Source organism: Ambystoma mexicanum, chromosome 4q, assembly GCF_040938575.1.
Source record: "Ambystoma mexicanum isolate Mex_15411 chromosome 4q, UKY_AmexF1_1, whole genome shotgun sequence".
Classification (NCBI taxonomy): domain Eukaryota; kingdom Metazoa; phylum Chordata; class Amphibia; order Caudata; family Ambystomatidae; genus Ambystoma; species Ambystoma mexicanum.
In genome coordinates this window covers 660,675,193-660,693,715 of record NC_090928.1, presented here as the reverse complement: position 1 = coordinate 660,693,715, position 18,523 = coordinate 660,675,193, and the positions used below count along the sequence as shown (strand labels likewise).

At 49.0% G+C, this 18,523-nt stretch overlaps 1 protein-coding gene across 2 annotated transcripts in view; it reads right to left on the bottom strand.

Moving 5' to 3' along the window:
* Nucleotides 1-18,523, bottom strand: part of SPTBN1 (spectrin beta, non-erythrocytic 1) — a 964,524-nt gene that overhangs the window by 485,832 nt on the left and 460,169 nt on the right. For both annotated transcript variants that reach the window (XM_069608234.1, XM_069608235.1), the window contains one exon: nucleotides 13,754-13,927. In XM_069608234.1, the coding sequence (XP_069464335.1) occupies nucleotides 13,754-13,927 (174 nt within the window). The remainder of the gene's footprint in view (nucleotides 1-13,753; nucleotides 13,928-18,523) is intronic.

Here is an 18,523-nt window from a genome sequence, read left to right as displayed (position 1 = left end):
TGACGAGGTCAAAGGCCTGCGTTAGGTCTATGAACGCCAAAAAGACCTTTGGGCTACCTTCGAAGATTTTGGCCTTGAGATGCTGAGGAGCATGATATTAATACTTGTGCCGGTTACTTTCTTAAATCCTGATTTAAGGGGATCTGCACAGGGAGCATCTTTTGACCACAGTTGGAATAATTTTTTTAATAGCAGGCCGCCGTAGACTTTTCGATTACATCAAGAAGTGCCACTGGCCGAAAGTTCCGGGGATCATTCTTACAGCCTTTTGTAGATCGGAACGATCACCAACGTCGTCCATGATGCAGGAAGTTTTCTTAATTTTGAACATCTTTCGAATATTAGGCTCAGCAAATTGGACCATTCGACAGGTGAACTTTTTAGGTCCACATTTGTAATGCCGTCCGGCCCTGGTGCTCTGAGTTTTTCAGCTTAGCTAAACATAGCCTAATATCTTGAATGTCGTGAAGTTCCACCCATGACGAGGAATTGTTAGGTAATGTTATTTCAAGGGCCAACATGGGGGCTTCACACAGCTTTGAATAGAATCTTACCCAACCTTTTTCAGAGATTCCATTTGTTAGTAGTTCATCTGAGACGTTGCCAAAGGTCCGATTAACTTCCAGAAGTCTCGGGAGTTTGCATCGGTTATTCGTTGTAACATTTCGGCAGAGTCCTATTGGTAAAGGTCCAGGCGGTAGAATCTCAGCCAGGACTTATAGCTCCTCACTGCTTCTTTTGCACTAGCCCTGTTCTGGTCGGTGTTGACTTGGGCAGCAAGCCTTTTGGCTTTACAGACTTTGTTTCGGTTTAATGCCAAAAGGGGGGTCAAAAGGTGAGAGTGTGAGGTTTCTGGGCTTTGCCTGTTTTCTTAGCCCTAGTGGTTATACCTCTGAATGGTTCGAGGAGAGGTCTACAGTCGACTTGCGTATCGTTTTCCGAGGTTGTATATTTTGCGGTTAGCGTCTTGATGTTATTAGCAGACAAACGCAGGCGATTTCCATTTCCGGTTGGTTCTACAGCTGTCTCAAAGTAAGAGTTTGTTGTGGTGGATGAGACCCACTTTATATACAAGAGGATGTGGTCGCTTTGCATTGTTTTTATCATGTTTGCTTCAGAGAGGTTTGGTAGGAATGATTGTGAAGCAAAGATGTCATCATTAATAGAATTTGAGCGCCCCCTTTCCCATGTCGACGCAAAGTTTGTGCCCCAGAGTACTGTGGTCATCTTAGGAACAAGTTACTTACCTGTAACTGTTCTCCAGCATGGGTCTGGCATGGATTCACATGCTCATGAATATTCCCCGTCGTCAGGCTGGGAATCCTCGGTAAAGAAAAAATCAGTATCAGTTTCGTTTCTGATCTGTCTTTCTTAGTAGTAACCAATCACTGATCTCTGGGTCATACTGCCAATGACTGCCCTCTCCCTAAGCCCCGCCTCTGGCAGCCATCCTAAAATTTGGTAGCACGCAAAGTGGCAGTATGACCAAGTGAAGAGCCGCAGAGGGGTAGGTGGGAGGGTTCGCATGTGAATCCATGCCAGACCCATGCTGGAGAACAACAGTTACAGGTAAGTAACTTGTTCCTTCTCCAGCATGGGGTCTGGCATGGATTCACATGCTCATGAATAAAAGAATACATAGCAGTATACACATGCAACCACGGGAGGTGGCAAAGGCTCAACATTAAGCATTACATCCAAAACTCAACATTAAGCAATTCTTACCTCCTCACCAGGCTCACCTTAGGCGAACAGGTTGCGCAGCACTGCTTGGCCGACCCTGGAAACCTCCCTGGAGTCCCGATCGACGCAGTAGAACCTTGTGAAGGTGTGCGTCGACCTCAACGTAGCAGCCCTGCAGATGTCCAGCAGGGGCACACCAGACAGGAACGCCGTGGTAGCAGCGATCGCTCTGGTCGAATGGGCTCTCGGACAGCCGGGCAGTTTGCCAACCGGTGACAGTGCATGATGCAGCCAAAGAGCCATCTGGAAATGGAAGTCTTCGAGAGAGCCTTCCCTTGATTCACAGACCCAAAGTTCACAAACAGTTGTGACGTCTTCCGAAAAATCTTTGTGCGGTCCACGTAGAACTTCAGCGCTCTAGCTACATCCAGCGAGTGCAAAGTCCTCTCGGCCGGCGCCAAAGGCGACGGGAAGAAAACTGGTAACACCAAGGGCTCGTTGATGTGGAAGTCTGACGGCACCTTGGGCATGAAGGAGGGGTGCGTCCTCAGCACCACCCTCGTGTCATGAAAAGTCAAGTATGGAGGCTTGCAAGATAAGGCCTGGATCTCTCCCACTCGTCGTGCGGAGGTGATGGCCACGAGGAACGCTGTCTTCCATGACAGGAACTTCAAAGGCGTTGAATGCATAGGCTCGAATGGGGCCCCCATGAGCCTGGTCAGCACCACATTAAGCTCCCACGCCGGGGCAGGAGCCTTCACTGGCGGGAATGATCGGAATAGTCCCTTCATAAATTCCTTCACCAGGCGATGAGACCACAAGGACGCCCGTCCCGTAGTCCTGGTATTTCGGGAGATGCAGCCAGATGCATTTTGATGGAGGCGTGAGCCAGTCCAGCTTTGGCCAGTGACAGTAGGTACGGCACAGGTACGGCACTACTTGAGGGGCCGTAATCCGCAGAGGGTTAATCTTCTGTGCACGGCACCAGACAGAGAACCTCTTCCATTTATGACCGTAACACTTGAGAGTTGAGGACGCCCTGGCTTTTGCAAGAACCTCTCTGCAAGCAGCCGTTATATTGTACCCTCCAAACTCTAGCGCTGCAGGAGCCAGGCCTGCAAGTTCAGCGACTGCGGGTCGTGATGGAGAATGGCGCCTCCTTCTCTGGAGAGAAGATCCGCGTCCGCCGGCAGCTTGACTGTCGGGGACGTTGACAAGTCCAGAAGGTCCGGGAACCAGATCTGCCTTGGCCACGCCGGTGCAACAAGGATCATTCTGCACCTGGACTTCTTCAGCTGGTTGATGAGGCGGAGCAGCAACGGCAACGGAGGGAACGCGTATAGAAACAGGCCGTCCCAGGGGAACGAGAAAGCATCGCCCATGCTCCTCAGCTGTGGGAACCTGCTGGCAAACCTCTGGCACTTTGAGTTCGTCGCCGTCGCAAACAGGTCGATCTGGGGTTTGCCCCATCGTTGGAAGAGACGATCCACCTGGTCCTGGCGTAGTTCCCACTCGTGGCACGAGTGCAGCTCCCTGCTGAGTGAGTCGGTGATGGTGTTTTCTATTCCTGCCAAGTGGAAGGGAAACAGAAACATCCCCTGGGCGACGGCCCAGTGCCACAGTTCCTGGGCCTCCTTGGATAGGGCTGGGGATCTGGTGCCCCCTTGCTTCCGTATGTAGAACATCGTGGTGGTGTTGTCGGTGAAGATCCTCACCACTTTGTCCTTGAGGGACGGAAGGAATGACTTGAGTGCCCAGAACACTGCTCGGAGCTCCAGAATGTTGATGTGGAGGGACCTCTCCTCCGGGAGCCAAAGGCCTCTTGCGTGGAGATCTCCGGTGTGGGCCCCCCAACCCTCCAGAGAGGCGTCTGTCGTCACCGTCTCCTGAAACGCCAGGGTTTGAAAGTCTGTGCCTGTAGTGAGGTGAGCACGGGTGCCCCACCATAGGATCGCCCGACGGAACTCCTCGTCGAGAGGGAACCAGTCCTCGAAGCAGCCCGTCCCCTGAAACCAGCAGGCGTGAAGGAACTCCTGTAGCAGACGCATCCGAAGTCTGCAAAGGGGTACAAGATAGATGCATGAGGACATCATCCCGAGAAGGGACTTGATGGACCTCACCCTGGCCACGTCCAAGGCTAACAGGCGCCGCACCTTGCCCAGGATGGTCTTGGTCCTCTCTGACGGGGAGGCGAGTTGCTCCACTGTATCGAGCTTCGCTCCTAGAAACAGTGCTACTTGCGATGGAACCAGGTGGGATTTGGGGTAGTTGATGGCGAACCCCAGTTCCGTGAACAACCGGACGGTCCTCGCTGTGTGTTCGACGGTGAGTTCCCTTGTCCTTGCCCGGATTAGCCAGTCATCCAGGTAGGGGTAGACGTGGATCCCCTGCAGGCGCAGCCGCGCCGCCACTGGTGCCAGGCACTTGGTGAATACCCTGGGTGCCGACTTTAATCCGAACGGTAGGGCTCTGAATTGGTAGTGGCGTCCCTAAACCACAAACCTGAGAAACTTCCTGTGTCCTTTTAGGATGTGGAAGTAAGCATCCCCCAGGTCCAACGACGATCGGAAGTCGCCTTCCTCCAGCTGTCCCAGCACGTGCTGGAGGGTGACCATCCTGAATTTCTGTACCTTGATGTATTTGTTTAACCGACGCAGGTCCAGGATGGGGCGCCAACCGCCTGTCTTCTTTTAACGAGGAAGTACCTTGAGTACACTCCGGAGCACCAGAGCCTCCTGGGGACGAGCTCGATGGCACCTTTCTTGAGCATCGCCCTTACCTCCAACAGCAGTTGAGGGACGGGATTCTCCTTCCTGGCCACGGGAGGAATGCGAGGGCACTTCTTTTGGAATTCCAGCGAGTGCCCGTTGGCCAGGGTGTCCAACACCCAACGGTTGGTGGAGATGGACTCCCACACGCTGACGAACTTCGTCAGCCGGCCTCCCACCGGGGTACTTCGGTGGGGGCCCCGACAACACAGCCGGGTCAGTCTTGCTTGGAGGCGGCCTTGCCGCCTTGGCGACGATGGCGGGATCCCCTTGCTTGCCGCGACCTCTGTAGGCCTCCTGGGAAGAGGAGTGGGCCGCCTGGCGGTAAGTGGAGGAGCCACCGCTGGATCCTTTGGAGGCACCCGGTCTGCCTCCGGAGCTCCGAAAGGGCCGTCGCTGTTGAAGCACCCATAGGGCCCGGGCCGTCTGAGTCGGTCTTGATGGCCTGTAGAGACTCGTCCACCGCCTTACCAAAAAGGTTGTTGCCGTCGAACGGCATGTCCAACACTCTGGTCTGGATGTCCTGGCGAAAGTCCGTCGCCTTGAGCCATCCTCGTCATCGGAGGCAAACTCTGTTGCCCAGTTGGCGAAATCCGGTATCGGCAATGTCCGTTGCCACCGTTATGGCGTGATCCGATGCCACCTCGCCTTCCTGCAGAATTTCTAGGGCCTCCGCCCTCTTGTCGTCAGGCAGGAAGTCTAGCAGGGGAGCTATCTTGAACCAGAGCTCCCTGTCGTAGCGGGCCACGATCGCTAAGGCATTGGCCGCCTTAATCGTCGTTGCCGCCGACGAGTTGACTTGTCGTCCCATGGAGTCCAACTTCTTGCCCTCGCTGTCCGGCGGGGAAGTGGAAGTTGAAGCCGCTGCACCCGCCGCTTTCTTCTTAGCCGCTGCCGAGACGACAGAGTCCGGCGTGGGCTGGGCCCTGAGGCACAAGGGGGCAGCATTGGGGACTCGGTACTTCTTCTCGTACCTGTCCCTCTTGGCGGGCGTCGTGGAAGGGTTCTTGAGGACGGCAAGCCCCTTGTTCCAGATGTCGAGCAAAGGCACCGCGAGGACCATCTTCCTCTTGGCTTCTCGTCGCTGGTAAAGAAACCCTTCCTTTTTTTGTTCTTCAGGGCAGAGCTGGAAGAGCTCGGATGCCCTGGTTATCATGGCGTGAAAGGAGCCAATTTTGTCGGCTGGAGCAGCCCGTGGGTGGCGGGGGGGTGATGACGGGGTGTCCGCTGCGTCATCGCCGCCGTCGTTGTTCGTCCCCGTATCCGTCGCCGTATCTTCTCTAGGGTCTGGCAAGGGGGATGAGTGGTCCACAGGCCTTGCGGGCACGAAGGGCGGGGAGGGGTGGACTCTCCTCCGCTTGTTCGCAGGGTTTCCCGACGGGCCTGGTTCTGGATCCTCCGTCGGGGTCCGTGGTAATCTCGTCCTTATCTCGGTACATAAGGATTGGATCGCCAACAAAATGGCCGCTGAGCTATCCTGGGGCTCGGGTAATGGCTGCGACGGACGGGATGGCCGCTCCACTGGGCCCTCTTCGTCGCCTTCGTCGCTATATTCGATCATGTCAGCGGGGACCGCCCCCTGGGATCGAACCTTCTCGAACCTCTCGTTGAGGCCTATGAACCTCTCGTTGAGCCCTTCTCGGTTTCCACCAGCTCCTCCTCAGAGGCTGATTCAGAGTCTGTAATGGCCACCGGCCCCCCCCCCCTCTTTTTCCGCCGGGGACTTCACGGGGGTCTTAACGATGGGCTGGAAAGAGGATTCCCTCTGGGGTGGCAGGGATACTCTGGGCCCAAAGGCCGTTTCCACTGGCGTAGTCTCAGCCAGCTTCGCCAGGGTCGCAGCGACCACTTCGATAGAGGCCTTTGCCGGCTGGATCAAAGCCCTCACCACCTTAGGTGCGTCCTGGGCCTTCGCCTTGGGGGGGAGGGTCAACGCCTCGCTCCCCCTTCGAGATCGACCGGGGCCGCTCCAGCAGCTTTTCGGACTTCCTCTTCCCCGAATCAGCTCTCGGACTTCCTCTTCCCCGAACCAGAACGCTGGCTCGTGGTTGAATGTGCCGGGGAAGTCGCGCCCTGCCTGGCAGCCGAAGAACCAGACCTTTCGGCGCTCCCTGTGCCCGCGGACTCGCGGTGCTTGGCCCTCTGTTGAGCCCCCGTCGCCGGGGCGCCCTCACAGTACTTAGAAGCCCGCTCAGACTTTTTCTTCGCCTTCTCACCTGCTGTGCCCTTCTCCAGCCAGGCGGCGAGGCAGGAACGACGATCTTGTTTGGTCTGTTCGGAAAGGTTCTTACAGAACGCACAGTCCTTCTCCACGTGCGTCTTGTCCTCATGAAGGCAGTAGAGACATTGCAAATGCTCGTCCTCCTTGAAAACGTTTTGTAATCCGCATCCAGGGCAGCACCTGAACAGCTTGGATCTGGGCGTCGAGCTTCCCTTGTCCTGGGCCATGTCCGTTGAGGTAGGCCGCAGATCTTCCGGAATCCTCCAAGAAGTGTAAACTCGACGAAAACTTCACCCTTGAGGGGTGTAGAAGAATGCCGAAACGGGTCCCCGTTATCGGAAGTAGAAACGGTGGAGCTTGAGGCTCGATTAAACCGAAAAAATGAGAAAATCTCCTGAAAAAGCGCAAAAATGCAGCAAAAACTCGAGAGCTAAAGCACGAGGACTCCCAACACTTGAGCGTGCAGTAAAAATCTGAGGATGGCTGCCAGAGGCGGGGCTTAGGGAGAGGGCAATCATTGGCTGGGGGCAGTATGACCCAGAGATCAGTGATTGGTTACTACTAAGAAAGACAGATCAGAAACGAAACTGATACTGATTTTTTCTTTACCGAGGATTCCCAGCCTGACGACGGGGAATATTCATGAGCATGTGAATCCATGCCAGACCCCATGCTGGAGAAAAGAGGTTGCTCCTGGTGAAAAACGAGCGTTAAACGAGATACACATTCCTTGGAAACAATTTCCTGATGAAAGGAAAAGAAGATTTTATATGATGTTTCGTTTCAATATTTTTAAAACTCGCGAAAGAATTAACTGTTGGGCAAAAAATGAGTTGCATTCTGATCTTTGTCGATTGTGTAATGAAACCAAAGAAACTTTAAAACATCTTGTTCTATTTTGCGTGGGTCTCACTGAGGATAGAACTCGACAATTTGGAAGTATCGCGTTGGAAAGAGCGACCTATCGTGTAAAAGACTGGTGGCAACTAATGTTTGATGCAACCGATCAAAGACTAATTTTAGCGTTAACTTTTTTCTTGGAAGCTATGGCATCACGACTTGAACAGCTTGAGGATGAGGGAACATACAACTTAGAAACTACGAGCGTGCCTCGTGTCTAATCACTGCTCCAAGTTCATGTCCCTGTGGTCGTATTTGATGTATGAAGTTGGGATCGATCGAGTGTGAAGCTTTGTAACTCGCTTGTGTTTGTCTGATGGGTTATATCTTCCTTTTCTGTTTTTAAAGGTTTATTATAAACCGTATAAAAATAAAAAAAAATAAAAAAAAAAAATAAAAAAAGAAAAGAGGTTTCTTGATGTCATTAGGTCGCACCATGCCTTGACTTGAGTTTTTTCCTGGGTACAGATTGCGACTAAGGCGCCAGGGGTCACAGATGGGCAAGTCATATTTAAGTCGCCACAGATCAATAAGTCAGCGCCTTGAAAATCTGTAAAGGTTGAGTCCATTGTTGCTGTGACCAACTCCAAAAGGGTGTCTGTTGGGATCCCTTTCGGATTCCAATAGAAGTTTGCGATCACCAGCTCAGTTGAGCGCATTTTGCCCATCGTTCTGTCTTCTCGTAACCAGGAGAGAAGTGCTGTTAGGATAAACGGGTTAACCAAAAGTATTTTCTTGATATGCAAGCCATGGCGATCAGCAATCCTGAAGATGGGCGACCCCTTGCCCCAACCTTCGTTGGTGAAAATGCTGATTCAAAGCCGTCCAGAGTCGGTTTGTCTTGGAGCCAAAGTTCTTGAAGGCATAGAATGTCAAAACGATCAAGGTCGATGGCACCCGGTATAGTAAAATAGTGAAAGCTCCTTGTATCCCAGCAGCCCAAAGAAAGTGATGAAGAGGCTTGAGCGATTTGCTGAGAAGATGATGGCTATGTGTTGAGTCTTTCAGCGAGAATATTCGGGAGCCATGACTAGGATTGTTGTTTTAGGTCGTGCCTGTTCACTTCTTGTTGAGGCGGTGTCCTTACTTCGAGGGCTAAAGAGGAAGTCGGGCCACCATTTGTCAGCGGGCCACTTGGGCAGCGAGAGAAGTCACGTTTTGTTGGAGAAAAAGCAATGATTCTTGATGTTGAGCCACCTTGGCTTGTTGCATTTGGAGCAGGATTTTTTTGTTGTAAAGGTAAGTTGCGAGGTCCAGATGGAATTTCTTTGCCAAGATTTAACGTCAGGCCAGCTAATTGGTCTGAATTACACTGGCCGTTCAGTAGATTTTGGCTTTGAGCAGTAAAATGTTGAGATTTGTCACCAGTTTTTAAAAGGGTCAGATCAAAACCTTGTTTATAAAGTGTATCTGAGGCGCCAATTAGTAGGTTATCGGCCGTTTTTGAAGTCATGTATAGGTGACACATCGCTTTTTTGCCTTCTTGAGTGGGTTCCACAAGTTTAAAGTCGTCTGTTTTTATTGATCTAAGTGAAGATATACTGTGGAACAAGTTTAAGACTGTGCCAGTACTTCTGTTCAGTACCATGTATTTTGTATTTCCTGAACGTTGACGTAACTTGAAGGTTGGATCTCCTTTGTCTCTAAAGCCATCGAAACGAAGCAGGCTTTTGGCAGGGCTCTTCTGTGTTTCTCTCGGTCGTTTGTGTTTTTCTTAATTCAAAGAAGATTGTTTTGTTGCTTGATCGCTCCCGGGGATCTTTCTTCTCTAGCACAATAGTTTGAGCTTGACTGATTGTTCGTTTGCTTCCAAAGTTTGAAGGACTGTCCCGTGAGTAAATTGCAGATGTAGGTTTCTTTTTGGTATCGGAAATGTTTTTGAATCGGTCACTCAAGTACAGAAGACTTTGGGGGTCGACTTGAACAGTCTGTAGCTTGTATTCAACTGGATTTGACAGTTGGGCGTGAGCCTCCACTGGACTGCCATCCGGCACCTCATGGTGGATGGTGGGGTCCATCAAGTCCTTCTGGTTCAGAAAGTCCTCTGTTGTTTTTGGGGAAGATTGAGTTTCAGCGGCCCCCTACACGAGGTAATTTGGATCTTCGAGTTCCAATGGTTTCGTCGTGGTTTGGATAACTTTTCCTTGAGCTAGGCCCACGTCTATTATGTTTGGATTCCTAGGTTTTTGCGTAGCTGTTTTTGAAGGCTCCGCGAGCCGAAGACAGGTTTAACGCTTTCTGTAATTTTAGGTAGTGAAAATATGCTAGCACTACGAATCTGGGGACCCTGTGTCGTAGAAAATTCTTTTGAGATAGTCTGCTTCAGAGGTCTTTTTGTTGTTTCTGGAGCCAAGTCGTCCATGCAAGAGTTACTTCATTTTCTAACGAGATGCTTAAGAGATCCACAGAGCTTGTAATTTTACAAGTTGAATCCCCAATTTGCTAGGGTACAAGCCCCATAGATGTCACTGGGGGATTCTCACCCTGTTTCCGAGGTAAGGTAGAGGCCAAAGATTGTTTGAGTGATCAAGTCCGCTGTTTGCTTGGCACCCGAACGTGGCAGCTGTGGGACAGGTTCAGTTACTGAATGAAAGAGGTTTGTGTAGTCGGAGATAATAGAGCCATTTTGTCGCCGTTCCAGGGCATTTATGTAGACCTCCAAGTAAATGAACTGTGAATGCATCACTGCAGAAATTGATGTATGGTCCTAAAGGGTGTCGTTGATAGACTCATAATTTACAAAAAGGTGCTAAGGCTACAGTAACCGAAGACATAATTGCAAGAATGTCAGGTTTATTGGCCGTTGAGTCTTTGAGTAGGGTAGAAGAGATCACTCTGTCTTCTGTTTGAAGAATGGTGAGGAGTCAAAGGGGTCACAGGGGTTTTCACTTGAGAAACCGGTTGTTGATGCACTTTTTCTTCTGACTTTAGACGGCCAAGAGCCTCATAAAGATGAAGATTTGGTTCTGTTGTAGGACTTGGCTCCTTTGCCGATGTTTTATCCTGAGGTCTCTCTGGAGTCGAAGTAGGTAATTCCACCTGTGGTATATGGTTTAAAGGGATTGTTGAGGTGAGAAGAAGTGCTGATGATAGATCATCTTTTGGAGATGGCCCTTGGGGTTTGCTCATTGGCGTTTGTAGGGCCGGATCTTGAGCCACCTGGGGAGGTTCATGTGGTTTTCTCTGATGGTCTCTCGGCCGTTAGAATAGAAGCCCCGGTGGTCGATAGTGCTGAGGCTTCCAGGTTTTGAGGGGGATAAGGGGGAGCCTGACCAATCCGGTCGCTATCCAGATTCCTACTTGGGTTCCTGGGAGTCAAGGTCCCCAACCTGTTTGTTTCGTTTTCCACTGGGGGGATTTTGGAGGTGGTCTGGGCATCCAGAAAAGCCTCCAGTAAGTCTGCATCACCTCATCGAGGCTGCACTGTTTCCACCTAGTGTTTTTTGTGAAAAAAATGTTCAAAGAATTTTCCAGTGCGATGGACGTAGACGACGTGATCTGTAGCGCCCTCCTGGATGGTCGTTTCAGTTTTGTTCTTATGTTTTGAGAAGTAATGGTCTTTGATTTATTGTGGCATTAGGCAGGCCCTTGGGGTTTTAGCCCAGAGCCAATGCGCTGTTTTGAATATTGTGGATTTAATGTGTTTGACTTCGTCCCAAGTTGAAGAGGATGTAGAGGCAACTCTATGGGTACCAAACTTAAGTCTGTTTGCGAATTCCCCTTGGGAGTTGAGTCAAGGTCCGAACAATGGGGGGGGGAGCGTGTTTAAAGGTGTTGGTGTGTGTATCATTACTTTTACCGTCCTCAGAGCGTTTGGATTTACTCTCTTCCAAATACGCCTCCTCTCTACACGAGGTGCTCGTCTCACCCTCGTTTGGCATATTTGGGTCATACAGTTTTGTGTTTTCTCCCCCCCACCCGTGATCATGGGGCGGCTCATTTAACGCTTCCTCAGAAGTTCCAGATAATAGAGCTTTACGCTGGGTTTCGTCCTCAAGCTCATTCAGACGCACAGCTGAATCCGGAGCGCCCTCCGCCGAGCATTGGACTTCGCCTCTGCAGAATTCTTCTGCGTTAGACTCCAGTTCTCCGTCCATGGGGTCCCCTGGTCCTCCTCAAAGGGCAGGGAGTGCCCCGCTGGCCACTGATGGTGCGGGGGCCGGACTCAAGGATGTGGGGGAGTGGCCTAGGAGGCCCGGCTGGAAGGCAAAGATCTGAGGGCGGATCAGGGGTGAAACTGCAGCTGACACTCCACCTTCTGCGCAGGGGTCCCCCGGCACACCAGCCAGCGTCCGGGGTTGATGAAGGTCCGACGACTCCAAAGTCTTGCGTGCTGCTTGGTCGCGATTACCCTCGGAGCACAGTAAGTTTGCACTTTAGCCGCTGGTCCCTTTAATGATTATGAAGGTAGTGTTGTGAGGGGACACTTGCTGCGACCTTGGGTACAGGGCAGAAGCTGCGAAGCCTGCGCCGGTCCTCCTCCCTGCTTACAGCGTTGGAACCTTCATGGGAGGAGGCCTCAGACCTTCCCTCTGCCCTCTCCGCCATAGACTGCCACAGAATGCACCACTCTTCAGCCACTCCGTGGGGAAAGTGAGCTTTTGTAAAAATCTTTGCCTTGCTCAACAATGGTAACTGCAGACAGACTGCTTCCAGGGACTGCCACAGACTGCACCACTCTTCAGCCACTCCGCCCTAAATGAATACTTCTTAATATTAGAAAGGTCAGTCACATATGGATAAAACCTGCACGATTCTATGCACAAAAGCTACCACTACATGGGGTTGACTATTGTGTAAAACAGCTGTCCTCTAATGTGTAGCCGAAGCTAGGGATGTAACGGTATAACGGTATACCGTTAAAGATACCGTGAACCACTTAATTGAACAATAATAACCGTCACATTGTTTATACCGGTATACCGTTTATATCGTTAAGTGTGCTTTTCAATCTGATTTGTAAAGGCTGCAGTAAGCAAGTGCTGCGCAGTCTTGGCTTTGCACTGTTGGATGTGCCGTCTGCAAAGTAGTTTCAGTTGGAGCAGTTTTTAATGCCATTCCATAAACCACACGTGCCTGACACAATATCAATATGTTAGGAATAGGAAGAATACATAAAGTGCCAAGAAGGAAAAGGGTTTACTTTGGGTTGGCTTTGGGGTTTATATATTTATAATGGATGTTTGCTAAAGATATGACAATGGAGGATTTCCCTGGTTCTATCGTTGAATTTACATATAATAAGTCACACTGCGAAATTCACTCATCTCTGTGGGTATTCCCTGCTGCCATACCAAAGGGTAACATGTCCGTGATTACTGAACACCTTTTGGCCCGTAAGTAAACTAAAGGCTGTAACATAAAGAGAGTGTGTGTGCGCGTGTATATGTGTATGCGCACAAGTGTATACTACCATCAGCCTCCATTGATCTGTGGCATGCAGGTTATCAAGATGGCAACATGTTCATCTTCACCAGTAGCCAGTGGGGGAGCTAAAAGCCTAAATGACCACTTAAGAAAAGCTATTCAGTTTGCTTTGCCAGTCGCAGCAGGGCTTCCTCCACACTTGTGTTTGGTGGAAGCAAGGGATGGCATTTCAGTGGACAGTATGTTGAAAAGCCCAATTCTGGCCCTGGGTGCCTGGTTTTGTTTGCGATGATAAATCTGACAATTTATGACCTTTTAGAAAATATTTGTTAAGATTAGTTAACTCCACCTGCTATACCGCGATAACCACGATATACCGTCATTTGGCAAGAAGGTTATCGTACCGTCATAAAACTAATACCGTGACACCCCTAGCCGAAGCTCGAGGTGTCCTTCATTCTGGAGCATTGTTCTTGGGGCGTAGGAGGGAGAGACAGAGAGCACAGTTCTTAGTGTGTTGGAAAAAGGCTGTGAACAATTTAGAATATAGAGCCGTCTATTATATTCAATTTTCTACTTGGCTTTTGTGTGAAAGCCCAGCAGAAAACACTTTACTCAATAAAAACACAACACTGAAACATAAGATGCGGATACAGCACTGAAATAATTTCTTAAAAACGACTGTAAAAACAAAACAATTTACTAGACAAGTTACATTTTATGAAGTATGAAGGGACCTAAACATTGAAAGCAGCACTGAAGGAGAAGCCGGCATAGCGGGTAGAGGTAGGTTTTAATGGTGTGCACCAATTACCTGGAAACGGAGGATGATGGTCCAGATGAGACCCAGAATCAGCCTGTGGTTCCCATCCACAATGTCATGCGACCCCATGTTCTCCAAGTGCACTCTTTGCTCCTTGAGGAACTGCAGGGCTTTGTCCACATTCTCAAGGCAGTGGATGCGCATTCTCCCCTTGGTGGGTTTAGGCTGTTGAAATCAGAAGAGCAGAAAAAAGGGGGTTAGAAGAAGCTACTTTTTAAGACGTGAACACTGGAGCTGTAACAGAAATCAAACACGTAAAAGTAATTTTCATTGATTTGGACGGTAGAGTGGAAGGACCTTATGCTTCTGCCACACCCTTCCTCTACGGCGCCATACAAATGCTGTAGCATTTGGTGGGCATGGATTTCCATGCTGGCGCAAATGCTGTGGATTCCTATGAAGTCCGCCGGCACCGACTCCACAGGAATCCATTGTAAACATTGCCTGCCATGCGTACACTACAAGGCACGCACATTTACTCAATTTGCACGGTGGAGTGCAAAAGAGCAGTGTACAAACTTGTATGCTGTGTTTTTTCCCCCTCCCTTTTGCACATCGCCGTACCAGAAAGGAAAATTCAGCAGCAGAAACTTCTGTACATGAACGTAACTGGTCCCGCTGGCAAATTCCTGGGACTTCGAAAATGAGCCCCTTTGTGTACAGGAGCAATGTTCTTTTCATATTGCCAAGCTACAAATTAAAACATTTGAAAAAAGTACCACTTGCTTTGTCCAGAACAGCGGGCATGGTAGCTACAGATTACAGCCATGCCTTTCTATAATTTTGTTAGAAATAGTAACTGATCTCAAAACCTAACCTCTTAAATCAACCAATGGAAGTTTCTGGACACAGGAATTAGGTTTTTAGCAGGAACATGTAGGGACAAACGTTTGCAAAGGGTCTGAAATGTGGTGCATCGCAAAAAGCTGCTCTCTTGTTCTTTCACAGCCTAGCTGCACACATCCCTACACACCTTCATGTACACCTCAACAGTCTTTAGAACGCAGCTATACGCAACAAATAAATACATCGGCCTAGTTGCACACAATAGCATGCACAAGCCCCACCACTGCCAGAATGCAGACTGAGGGCCTCATTACACAGTAGGCAGTAAGGGTTTACCAGTATTTTACCGGTAAACCCTTACCGCCTTACTACGAGGTCCCTTTGCGGGTTGGAGAATTTAACGCCTGCTTTTTGGAGGCGTTAAAAACCAACCCGTAAAGGGACCAGGGAGCTAATTACGGTACCGCAATTTCCGGTGCCGTAATTAGCACCTTCCCCATTCCCATTATGCCCTATGGTGCAAAAATGGGAATGGGGAAGGGCAATGGGGGAAGGGGGAATTACCGCCCCACCAACCTTGGAATAGGGCGGTAATTCCCCTTTCCACCAAGGCGGTGCCGGTATTTTACCGGAATGGACCAATGTGCTAATAGCTGTGTAATGAGGCCCTGAGTTTAAAAGCCTTGCTAACGCACCGCACCTAGCTTCAGAATGCAGCCACTCACCACCCAAACCACACTGGCTACACACATACCGAGTGCACCCAAGCACTATACTCTACCCCACTCTCTCCAGTGACCTGAACTACAGTCCCCGAGGGTGTTGAACCCGCAGTGCTTTGAGAACAAACTAATGGTATATAAGGAGTTAAACAAATGCACAATAACATAACTTAAGACACTATATTTAAGCAGCCCACTTCATATTAAATGAGGATTACTTAACTCAGAGACTCGCCTCTAAATCTCCATCCTCTTTACACTGAACATAAAGCCACCTACCTATAACAAGCAGTGTGATTTTTCAGATCTCGGGCACTACCCTCTTGATCCAATACATACCCAGTTTGACCACTGAACCCCATAAAACCATATTGGTACTCATGACTCTTGTACGTGTACGTCACGCCTACACTCATCAACACCTACGTTTTTTTCACCCGCTCTCCGGTACCACACCAACAACCCGCCTCATGTATGGCAGGGTCCCTTGCAACAAAGCCACCAAATTCATATTGCATAGGTGACCTCTTTTACATATCATTAAATTGTCAATGCGTTACTACCACACTTAGGCAAAGGAAGTATTGGGTGATAGCTGAAGATTGCGTAAATCTTAACTTGTTGATATATTCGGCTTGGTTTTAAGTACACGGCTCCACGTGTTATGTGCATACACTCTTAATATGAAATAAGGATTTAACTAGATCAATTTATATTATCACCTGGGTTGAGCAGCGCGATGTAATCTGGAGACAAGAAGCACAGGTTATATCTGTCAATATAAATCCACGCTCCATTCCTGCCTCCTGCGCCACTCCCACATGCGATCATTCACTTTTTTTAAGCTGGCAACCAGAGCATCTCTATTTCCTCTCCCATCGACGGAGCTTGGGAACTCTGGAAAACCACCACCCCACCCAATGAAGTCCCCACCCAAAGCCTGCCCCAATGCAAGTTTGTTGGTTGTCTTTTTAGAAAACATCCTGAAAATGGTATATATTTTGTTAGATGCATTTTCTTTCTGATCTTGCATTTCTTTAAACGTGTTAATGTACAATATGCACAGTCCCCAGTCATTTACAACAACTCACTTATGCAACCAATACATTCTTTAGAACCCTGGAGATAGGCACCCGTCAATCAGGTGCCTTAAAACAGACTGTATTTACCAGTGTCAACCTGTGTTCCCGCTGGACAGCTGGCACCTTCTTCTGTGCATTACCCTTTCTCAGCCTTCTCCCTCATCACCATTCTCTCCCCCTTTGCCCATAACCTTGCGCTGCACGTGGAACACCTATCATGGCATTTGGAAATGGGCAACTGCTGATTTGATAAAAAATCTAGTAATTTGAATAGATCATGGACTGAAGCTGGCCCCCCAAGCCTACGACACCGTCAAAAAGGGCTTCTACCATCTACGTTCTATCCAACAGAGTATGCCATACTTCGCCCCCATACACAGAGTGCTGTCCATCTCCCAAATTCTTTAACAATCGACTACGCAAACAAAATGTACCTAGGTATGTCAGATTATCGCACACAAAAAATAATTGAGCTGATCCAATACATAGATAGAATACTACTCTGGTTCAACACGACGGAACACAACAGCTCTTAAAGCAATCACTAGCTATCAAACAAAAAAAGGATACAGTCAAGGCCCTCTGAATCACCCCCAGAGCACTTGGCAGGCAAAGGAGCAGAATTTCCCTCGAAGAAAATCTCGGTCTACCAACCAACAAACGAAGACCCAACATCGAGAAAGGAAACTCAGTTAGAAAACTGAACATTTCGCAGAGAAAGAGGCAGAGACTCTACCTTTTCCACTATGGTGGCCAAACACTGGAATGCACTACCAAGGGGAATTAGCAACGTATAGGACCAACTGAAATGTATGAAAAGTCATAAAACCTGTCTCTTCAATGCTTAACAGAAAGATTAATTTACAATATGGAATGCCATACTGGCTCCTGACCATCGGTGAGAACACAATGCATGTCACTCAGGAAAAGGAAACTAGCAACTAGAAGACTTCAAATCAAGCAAACGCCGAAACCATAAAAGAACGCCTTCCATGTCTCACGGAATATCTAAACCGAGCGCATCTTGACACATGAACCACTGAAGCCAAACACTTCTCACCATTATGCAACCAGCACCAAAACCAATACATTGAAATCACTACAGCACCGTAAACAATCCTCCTTTTGACTAATCCTCAATTTTTCTCCATTTTACACTCACCACACACAAAAACAAACCAGCCACTTGCACACAGCTTTTAAAAAAGACCCCCTCCCCAGACTTCGTACATCACAAACATACACCTAGAACTACAATTGAAATACTGAGTCGGGCCAACACACCCCCCTACTAAGTACACAGTGCCCCACTGGACACAAAGCCCTAAATGCCGCTTGCATTTTACACCTAGAAAACGTACAAGCATGTAGACCTGGGGGTACTTCCGATCTGCAACTTAAACACAAAGCACTGCTTTCTTGCTTTTCCATTTCCTCCCAACTAACCAAACCCTCCCCCACTCTACCTTCAAGATGCATCATAGCGCTTGTGGACCGTGCAAATTGCAGAGATGCGCGGTACAAATCCTTATAAAATAAATATCTTGGAGACTAACCAGGGGTACAGCGAAAATGGCCACCTATGTAGAGAGTGGATTCTGTACTCCCACCTTCCACCCCTCCTATCCCACAGAAAAGTGGCAAAATGGCCAAAAGGACATGTCTTTCAGAAGCTAATAAAGTAAGCACTCGAGAGGGTGAAGGTTTGTTTGATCTATAATCCAGTCTGTAACCATTCTCCGGAGGATGTGGCCTAAAGGGGTGACAGACGTTGCTTACCAGATCTTAGGGAGAATTTTCATTTTAGTGCTGAATTCCTCCCACCTTAGAGAACCCCAGCTCTTTTGCTGGACTTTAGGACTTTTCTTGTATGAACTATTGTTCCCAAGAATAGTCAAGTGAAATTGACTTTACTTATCTTCTCTCTTTGTGGGCCCAGCACACCCTACCATATGTGGAGTGCTGGAGGGGGTTACCTAGTAGCCCCTTATCCTACATTCTCATGTAAAAAAATGTATGTTACCCTCTCTACTTTAAACGGCTGGTGGCTGTGGTTTAATTTTCCTACCATTGTGCTTTTCTACCGCAGGCTGAACCCTCAGCTGCAGTATAGCACCCATGGGTGACCATTTTGTCAAAATGGCCCCGGTCTTCTTTTTTTGCCATTTTCT